At 45.4% G+C, this 10246-nt stretch overlaps 1 protein-coding gene across 1 annotated transcript in view; it reads right to left on the reverse strand.

Moving 5' to 3' along the window:
- Positions 1-3980: 3980 nt before the first annotated feature.
- SCPEP1 (serine carboxypeptidase 1) overlaps positions 3981-10246 on the reverse strand; it is a 38645-nt gene continuing 32379 nt past the window's right edge. Inside the window, exons 11-13 of the mRNA XM_006832404.1 lie at positions 8004-8141; positions 6853-7016; positions 3981-4043 (exon numbers count right to left, since the gene is read on the reverse strand). Coding sequence (XP_006832467.1) covers positions 3981-4043; positions 6853-7016; positions 8004-8141 — 365 coding nt within the window. The remainder of the gene's footprint in view (positions 4044-6852; positions 7017-8003; positions 8142-10246) is intronic.

Genomic DNA, 10246 nt, shown 5'->3' on the forward strand with positions numbered 1-10246 from the left:
GTCACCAGCAGTCAGCCTTCTTACCTGCCAGACCTGCTGCCATGCCAGACCTGCTGATCATGATTCATTAATCTTGCATCTGACTTGCAGACTTGGGACTGCCTCCCTCCCTCTACAACTGTGTGAGCCACTTCCTCGATAAAAACCTCTCTTTATATGTTGTTAAGTGCTGTCAAGTCAATTCCAACTCATAGCAGCCTTGTATAGGATTTCTGAGGCTTTAACTATTCATGGGAGTAAAAAGCTTCATCTTTCTTTCCTGGAACTGCTGTCAGGCTTGAATCGTGAACCTTGTGGTTCTCAGTCCAGTGCTTATCATATGGAGCCACCATGCTCCCTCTCTTTATATAAACCTATATATATATATATATGTGGCATCCTGGTGGTGCTGTGGGTTAATGCACCAGTCTGCAAAGTCATTTGAACTGCAAGGTCGGCGGTTCAAGATCACCAGCTGCTCCTTGGAAACCCTATGCAAGGTCGCTATGGGTTGGAATTGACTCGACAGCACTTAACAACATATATATATATAATGTATAGAAAGAAAACAAAAATCGTCACCACCAATAAACAATGTTCTTATCAATGTAGAAAAGATAGAAGTTGTCAAAGACTACATTCTTCTTGGATCAACTATCAACACTCATGGAGGCAGCAGTCAAGAAATCAAACGATGTATTGCATTAGGCAAATCTGCTGCACATGACCTTTTTAAAGGTTTGAAGAGCAAAGATGTCAGTTTGAGGAATAAGGTGTGCCTGACCCAAGCCATGGTATTTTCAATAATCTCATATGCATGCGAAAGCTGAACAGTGAATAAGGAAGACCGTAGAAGAATTGATGCTTTTGAGTTATGGTGTTGGAGGAGAATACTGAAAGTGCCATGGGCTACCAAAAGAACAAACAGATCTGTGTTGGAAGAAGTGCAGCCAGAGTGCTCCTTGGAGGCCAGGATGGCCAGACTTTGTCTCTCATACTTCAGGCATAATGTCAGGAAGGACCAGTCACTGGAGAGGTATATCATGTTTGGTAAAGTGGAGGGTCGGTGAAAAAAAGGAAGACCCCCAGTGAGATGGATTGGCAAAGTGGCAGTATCAATGGCTCAAGTGTGGCAACAATTGTGAGGCTGGCCCAGGTCTGAGCAGTCTCATTGTGTTGTGCATAGGGTTGTTATGAGTCAGTACCAACTCAATGGCATCTAACAACAACAAATATATATGTTGTTGTTATTATTAAGGGCTGTCGAGTCAGTTCCAACTCATAGCCACCCTGTATAGGGTTTGCAAGGTGAGTTTGAACTGCCAACATTATGGTTCAAACCAACTTTGTGGTCCAGTGCATTATCCTGCAGCACCACATCAAGACTATATAAACAAGAACATGGTGGCTCCATTGACAAGTACTGGACTGAGAACCAGAAGGCGCCAGTTTGAGCTCACCAGCTGCTCTGCAGAAGAAAGATAAGACTCTCTGCTCCCATGAGGACTCTAAGGCTTGGAAACCCTATGCAGGGTCACTATGTGTTGGAACCAACTTATATATAAATTCCACTGGTTTTGTTTCTCTAGAGAACCCAGACTAGGATGAAAAGTATCTAAAGGTGACAATTGGAGTAACTGTTTAGTAACTGCATGTCACGGACCACCAGTGCTTCCTTCCCCACTGGAAACAGGGTCATTAATGCCTCTACATCTCATTTGATCAGAGAACCAATTCCAGAAAACCTAGATTCAATTCAGGAAACTTTCTGTTCCATTCTGGCACCAAATACTGTATTCATCAACCACTGGTGGTGGTTGTGCACCTCCAAGTTAGTTCTAACTCACAGTGACCCTGCATGAGGTTTCCGAGGCTATCTACCTTTATGGGAGCAGAAAGCCTCATTGTTCTCCCGTGGAACAGCTGGTAGTTTCAAACTACTGATCTTGAGGTTAGCAGCCCGACTCGTAACCACTACGCTACCAGAGCTCCTTAGATACATGTATATCTGTATCTATATATGAATTTGTTATTGGGATTTGATCTTAATCATTACGGGAGCTGGTTAAGCCATCTCTCTAAGGAAGTTACACATCTAATGCTGGAGTTTGAAGTCCACAGGGAGGCAGTTAGGAAGGGAAGATGGATGGAAAGTGTGGGAAGAGAATGTGAACAAACTGGAATCCACAAACTCAAGCTGGAGCCCAAGAGGAAGGAATGAAAGCTATGTCATTCATTACCCATCAGGACACCCTTCTATCATTGTTAGGATTCTGGATGGTACCTGGCTCTTTTCAGCCCAGTGGATTTGTATTCACAGCGCCTCTGTAGGGCAGAATAGAACTGCCCCATAGGGTTTCCTAGGCTGAAGGGGCAGATCACCAGGTCTTTCCTCTTGTGGAGCAGTTGACGGGGTTCAAACTAACAGCTTTTCAGATGGCAGGCAAGCACTTAACTACTGTGGCATACCAGGGCTCCCTTTGGACTCCTGGTGTGGTGCTGTGGGTTACTGCGCTAACCAGACACTCCTCGGAAATCCTATACAGGGTCGCTATGAGTCGGAACTGATGTGATGGCACTTAACAACAATGCTAACTTAGAATGGAGTTCTGGTGGTGCAATGGTTAACTGAAAGGTTGGTGCTCTGCTGGAGAAAAGACCTAGTGATCTCCCCCCATAAACATCACAGCCAAGAAAACCCTACAAGACAGCTCTATTCTGCTACAGCAGGTTGCTATGAGTGAAAAATCAACTTAATGGCATAGAACATTGATCTAAAAGCTGGCAGTTTGAACCCACTCAGCTACTCAGAGGAAGAATGAATACTCTGATGATCTGCTACTATAAAGATTACAGCTAAGAAAACTGTATGGAGTAATTCTACTGGATAACATATGGGGTACCAGGAATAGACTCACCAACAACCAGTTTGGTTTTGATTTTAATCCTTCTATTTATACAGCTCGACTCCTGGTAAGGCTCTGTAGGATAAGTACTGGACTGCAAAGGTCGGAAGTTCAACCCTACCAGCTGCTCCTTGGAAACCCTATAGTATACAGGGTCATTATGAGTCAGAATCGATTCTATGTCACCTTAGAACGTTCATACAATGGAAGGAATTCTGGGGATACTGTGAGTTAGGCAGGGTCGGTTGTTCAAACCCTACCAACCACTCTGCAGGAGAAAAATGAATCTGTTTGCTCTCGTGAAGTTTTATAGTGTTGGGTCAACTCAATAGGAATGGATTGGGTTTTGTTTGATGTTATACAATAAGCAGGATGACCTCTAGTGTTTTCAAAGGAACTTGACAATCTTTTGACTAAAGAATTATACCCTTAGGAATTTACTAAGGAATAATCAGGACGAACATAAACATGTAGCTATCAGGATGGTACAGCTGATACTGTTTACATTAGCGGCAGGCTAGACCCCACTAAGGGCATGTGGTGAATAAATCCTGGTACCTCCATAAAAAGGAATGCTCAGCAACCATAAAAAATGTTATGGACTATTTATTGACATGCAAAGGTGTTAAGGATGTGTTGATGTGGGAACAAATTAGATGGTAAAATGACATGCACAGGAATGATTCCATTTTTGTAAAAAATATATATGCATATATAGCAAGAAATATCTGCAAGGACAGCCATGAAAGGAAGAAGTGTTCATCCCTGGGAAGGGGGTTCAGGTACTCATTCTGTTCTTTTCTTCTCTGGATTTTCCACTTTCTCTACACGTCACATGATTGGCTTTAGTACCGAGAAACGTTCATCGATGACAACCCTTCATTTTGATAAAAACAAAATCCAAAAAAATCCTGGGTTTTCTAAGCAGCCGAAATGATTTGCAATTTGCCCCAGAGACAACATTTTTGCCCTCTGCAGCAGCTGGCAGTGACCTTTACAACCGAAGGCCGAAAACATCAGCTTCCAAGGAGAACAGGGCTTCCTGCAGCTTCCAGGGTCCTTGGCCCAGCTCCTGTGCTCCTGGAGCAGGTCAGCCTATTCCTGCTGGGTCACCATTTGCATCATCTTCAGAGCCATAGCTCCCTGGTCAGAGGGAACCTAGAAGGAAGCAGCGGTGCGTGAGGACCCCCAGTGTCTTTCTTGGGGCTCTCCTTAAAGACACAGGCTCTTCTGTGAAGTAACTCTCAGATGAACGTCAGGTTCTTTTGGACCCCGACTATGTCGGGTGGAAGGGACCTAGAGAAGTCAGCATTTAGGAGAAACCCAGTGACTCCATTTGGGGCTGATGGATGGCTTTCTATGGGCTATGCCTATGCCATGGGATCCTGACTGTGCAAGGAAGAAGGAAGATGCTCAACATTTTAAAGGATTCTATGAAGGAGGGATCCCAGATTGCGATAGGAGTAGAAAGAAGTCCAAGTGGGAAGCTCATAGGAAAGCTATAAACAAATACAAATTAACCAGCAGCCAGCCACCCACCAAAAAAACCTTTTGTTTGAATGATAACCCAACCTTTGTGTTTCAGCTTTCTTTTGCTTTCCCTCAGATGTGTGGAACAATCTCCTCTTCACGAACTATCAAAGTGGGGAGAGGCAGAAGCCTCAGTTTCTCTTTCATAAAGAGGGTAGAGAAGACGGTGACCAAGTTCTGAAAGGCCATGGTTCCAGAATTCCTTCTGGTACCTCCTGTCCTCAACTCTGCCGAGGATGGGTTCCCTGGGCAGCACAGGCAGGATGGGGCATACTCATCAGGAGACAGTCAATTAAAGGGGAAGTGGTTTGAGATGATTTAATACCATCTCCAGTGGTTAATTTATGGCTGTTTCCACTACCCTCTTGCTCTGTATGTGAGGGACCAAGAGGAAATTGGTCTGAGTGTACGGTTAGCTCGGGTTACCTTCCCCTCCCACCCGCCTAGGCAGGGACCTCTCCCTAGTAATATACACACATATATATATTACATATATATATATGATTTTTGTTTTTACTCTAAGACTTCCTACTAGCTTATACCAATCAATATTGAAAGTGCTCAGTATTAAAAAAAAATGTCCTCTTAGCCCGGTGTCCAGCCACTTTGCTCACACTTTCTTCAGATCAAATTTCTTAAAAGGGTGGATGACTTCCAGTTTCTTAAAGAAGATGCTGTTTCCTCTCCCTCATCGCTCATGTTCCCATCTGATTTCTGAGCCGAACCTCCCACTAAAAATGTGTGCCATGGTTCCCAAAGACATTGGTGGAAACAGTATGTTGCTTGAGTTGAGTCCTTCATCTCTGAGCGTTACCACTGTGGGCCCTCCAATTTCCCAAGCCACCATTCATGGAGACCTCATGCTCCTGGTCTCCCTCCTACTTCTTTGGCTGTTCCTTTCTCAGTGTCATTTGCAGGCTTCTCGTTAGGTACTTGTCAGGTCTCTGTCCCAGCTCTGTCCATACTTGGCCCCACACGCTCTCTCTCTCTCTCTCTCTCTCCAAGGACATCTTTGTAGTTTGGTTCCAGATCCATATATTATTTATATAGCCAGTATTCTAAATATATATGCTCAGTTGCCTACTGATATCCCACTTGGCTGTTCTACAGGTAATTGAAACTCACCTTGTACAGCAAACTCCCATTCTACTCCCCAATCTCAGCGAATGATGCTGGAGTGGAAGCCAAGAAGCCACCCTTCATTTCTTCCCCACCCCGATGGTTCCCATGTTCTGCCAATTCTCCCTTCTTACACTTTATCACATCCATCATCCTCTTGTCTTCCAACTGGGTCACCATAGCAGCCTCTTAGACTGGCTCCCTGTGTCTGTCGCGCCCCATCCTCTCTGCTGCCAGAATGTCCTTGTTAGGCAAACTGAATCATTTTACCCCTTTGCTTGGAACCCACCAATGGTGTCCTACTGGCCTTAGGATAAAGGCTGAATTTGTAGTGTGTTATACAGCGTCTCCTTGTTCATCTCCACCATCCCTCCTGAGTTCTCAGCTCTCTGGAGTCTCCTCTGGCCTGTGGACAAGGTGCTCCTAGTTCCCTCTCCCTTCTACCTGGCTAATGCCTACTCATCTTTTAGGGCCAAGTCTTCTAGAACCCCAAGGTGGCCTGCCTCTCTGTTATGGGTTGACTTGTGTCACCTAGTAAGTCCTGATGTGGTACTGAATCATCACTGGACTGGAAGCCACAAGGTCGGCAGTTCAAACCCACCAGCGACTCCTTGGAAACCCTATACAGGGTCTCTATGAGTTGAAATCGACTTGATAGAATTTAACAACAGCAACAGTAAGTCCTGGTGTGGCAGAATAAGCACTGGACTGCTAACTGCAAGGTCAGTGGTTCAAACTCACCAGCTGCTCCTTGGAATGCTACAATGCCACTTGACCACAACAATAAACTATGCTGAAGTCCTGACCCTCAGAACCTGTGAATGTGACATTTGCAAATACGGTCTTTGAGACAGTTAATGTGAGCTCATATCGGAGTAGGGTGGGCTCTCATCCTGTCTGACTGATGTTCTTATAAGATGAAGAGAAGAGACACACAGGGACAAAGACCACCTAATGGTGGAGTGGTATGTATACCAGCTGGGGAACACCGAGGGCAGCAGGAAGCCCCAGAAGTTTGGAAGAAAGCATGAGACTCTTCCTCAGAGCCTTTATATGGAACCCACTTGGCCAACACCTTGCTTTTAGTCTTCTGCTTTCCAGAGCTGTGAGAGAATAAATCTGATTTACATTCCCCATTTGAGTTTTTGTTTTTAACAGTACTTACAGGAAACGAATATAGTGCTTTTTCCTGGGTCAACCCACCACTTAGCATTACTTGTTCTGTGTCATTAGCACCTGTTGGCTACACTGTGAACCTGTGGCCTCACTCTTGGTACCATTTTAGTTCTGAAACAAAAGCTCACTCTTTCTCTCTTACCATGTGTCCAGCTCTTAGAATCCAGTAGAATGCTAGGTTCTTATAAGACTTGACAAAAGCAGACGTTTCAGAAGATTCTGGGTTGGTATACAGGGCTTTCCTCTTCAGCTTATTGAACATGGGCAGTTCTGACCACTTGAGTCTCCGCATCCAAGACTCCTGACCTAGTGAGATGGGAGACAAGAGCCAGGCATTAACAGCAGGGTACGGGAAGAATATTTTTAAACAGGTCCTATAATTTGTGCTTCCCAGCATAAAGATTGCCCCAGGATCTCATGAAAATGCAAATTCAGGTTCAGCAGATCTGAGGTGGGACCAAGGGTCTGCATTTCTAGAAAGTTCCCAATGACGATGATGCTGTTGTTCTTGGCTCATACTTTCAATGTCAAGACTGACTAGAAGAAACCGACCAGCTGAACTATTGTTTGCCTCTGACTCTTCTGCCATAGGCTCGTAAGGGAAAAAGTCAGGGACCTCTGTGGAGGCATGTTAGGAAGCCTGAGAAGTCTCAGGGATGAGGACATAGTAGCACAGACCACCTGGGCAGTTCATGGAAAAGCACAGAATCTTTTCACACTGTGCTGCAAGTCACAAAAAGACGGAAGTCAGGATTCTACTGACTTCAAGAAACATCACAACTGCCAGACCAGGTGCCTTGATTCGACTCATAGCTCTGAGACCCTGGCTCTCCTGAGACCCCAAGTGAGCGAGTGCCTGGGTGGCCCTGAGTCCTCAGGTTTACCGAGGCATTTGGGGCTTCGCTTTAATTCACCTAAAAATGCTTAACATCTAACTGTGAAAGTGCACAAAAACTAGGTTTCCCCTCAGTTAAAAAGTCAAGTCTAATGGTGAGTAAAAGTCTCTTTTTTTTAAATAGTATTTTGTTGTGGAGGTACTGTGTTGTTCTTTTTCTTAAAATAAGACCTAAGGGCTTAAGACCTGGAAGGGCCTAGGCTTCTCTGAAGAGTGAAAGCCACAAGCAGTTACCCACTTATTCAAAAAGTCAAGGCCAGGGGTAGGCGGGAGTAATAGGAAATGGTCTTACTCCTGGCATTTAAATGCTGCCAACCCAAGACCAATGTGCTCAAGGCCAGTTTCCTTTCAGCTCACCAACTGAAATTGCCCATGTGTCCCTCAGGGTCAGTTCCTACCCATGGTGTCCACAATGAGATCAAGCTGTCCATTATACACCGTCACGTTGACCCCAGCTTCCAGCAATTCATCCACAATGCTGATGGCAGGCTTCATGAAGTCTCCCTCCATGTTTAGGAAGACGTTTGTAGACTGGGCTGCACGTAGGGAAGGAGAAAGAGAGAGCAGCTAGGGATCTACCAGAACAAGGGGCTCCGTTCAGCCAGACCACCCTTGATTCCAGCACCTAAAGGCAACCACTGGGTGGCACTTCATAAAGATTCTGCATGGGCGTGCTTTACAAACAGGGACTAACCAACCCAGAAATCTGGATCCTGAGCTGGTGCCTTGGAAAAAAAGCACATTCTGCACACAAACTATTCACTCAGGAGCTTTTGATGATAGCCAGTCCCACTTTCATGGAGGAACTGAAGCTTGGAAAAGGCTGCTGCCCATAGACAGAGGGTAGGCAGAGGTTTAGAAAGCATTCTTTAGGCTGGTCCGCTCAGGGAACGAATGGGATGTGCGCCATTTATCCCCCTTGCCAAGGTACACCAGAGCCAAGGTTTATGCTCCCATTTGAACAAATGAAGCTGCCTTTGGTGGAAAACCAAGTCAGACACCTCCACTCTGAGCTTCTGCTAGCTGTGGTGCAGTCGGCCCCCAATTCACAGAACGAAATGCTGCCAGATCCTGCACCATTCCCATGGCTGGTTGGGAATTAGACTCTTGTGATCCTGGTTGATTTCCAGAAGTCGATCAGCATGCCTAGTCTGTCTTAGTCTGAAGGCTGCAGTGAAACCTGAATAGCATCAGAGCAATGTGCGAGCTTCCTGATGAACGGCACTGGCTGGGAATCGAACCTGGGTCTCTTACATGGAAGACAGGAAGTCTACCTCCAACACACTGCTGCCTGCCCATTCCAGGTTAACCTTTAGTGAAGTCAGGTGACCAGCCCCAGGCAACAGATCTTGCCTAGAGGATTCCAGACCATTGGCATCTGCACCATATTACGTAACAAGAGCAGTTTCTATTTCTTTGCAAGCTGCTTTGCGAAGCAAGCACTCCACAAGCAACATCCTACTTCTTCAACACTACTCTGCAAGCTAAGGCGTCTTATCACTTATGTGATGGCTACAGAAAATGAGACTCAGGCTGAGAAACATGCCCAGGGGTAAAACAGCTAGTCAGTGGTAGCTGGGATATGAACTTACATCTGGCTGACTCCTAAGAATGTATGCTTAGCTACATATTGGAACTCAGGACACTAGGGGTATTACCCAGGGACAATTGATCTTTTCTTAACCACTACTGACTTCAAAAAGTGAGGAGAGAGAACAAACAAGATGGCGGATCAGGTGGAAGTGCACTAAGGAGTTCTGTCAGCAACAATATAGAATACCCGACCAAGCAGGTTCAGGGGATGGCCCCAGAACTCTGAAACACATATAAAGGAATACTTAGAAGGTTGGAAGGCTCACAGCTGGGGGTATTTGTGGCAGAAGCAAGAAATCCATTGCTTTCTGGTTCGGGACGCTCAGCTGCTCCAGGAGCCGCCATCTTGGGTGACACCAAGCGGGGGAAGGATCAGAGAAGCCACGGGCGCCTGACAGAACCGCGGAGATAAAGGTGTGGACCTTCTTTTCTTATGGTATCTCTTCATTGGTCCCTTGTTGTCTGCGCACCTCCATTCTGGTAACTATAGGGGTGCCTGAGCTAGCGGACACCCCAGCCCCACCCTCGGAGGGTTCTACTACGCATGCACACAGATCTCCTCGAAATTTAAAGAGACAGTTTCCAATTAAAACCAAATGGCCAAGCTGGCCCTGAACTGTTTATAACTAGAAAAAAGGCCTGAATGGGGATTATGGAGCTGGACAGGCAGACAAAAAAGGAAATAGGGCGAAAATTAAATCCTAAGTTACGTCAAAACGACCAACAGTGGCATCTTGAAATTTCTCAAGAAGAGTGAAAAGGGAAGCCCATTTCCTGATCACATCTACCTGAAGGCAATCAGAAAGCATAAAAAATACCAAAATACATACCTATCTAAGTATTACAGCCACAGATAACCCCTGAATATGCCCCAAAACCAGAAAAAGATGACCATATCTGCACATGTCCAGAAACGAGATAAAGTGACTGAGGCAAATGAGCTGGAAGTAGACCTACACTCCATACTGGAAGATGAGCAGGCTTTGGAAATGCCGGAGAAGGAATTCAGAAAAATGATTATAAAATGTATCAAAATACTATACAATGG

The sequence above is a fragment of the Chrysochloris asiatica genome, unplaced genomic scaffold, assembly GCF_000296735.1.
Source record: "Chrysochloris asiatica unplaced genomic scaffold, ChrAsi1.0 scaffold00007, whole genome shotgun sequence".
NCBI lineage: Eukaryota > Metazoa > Chordata > Mammalia > Afrosoricida > Chrysochloridae > Chrysochloris > Chrysochloris asiatica.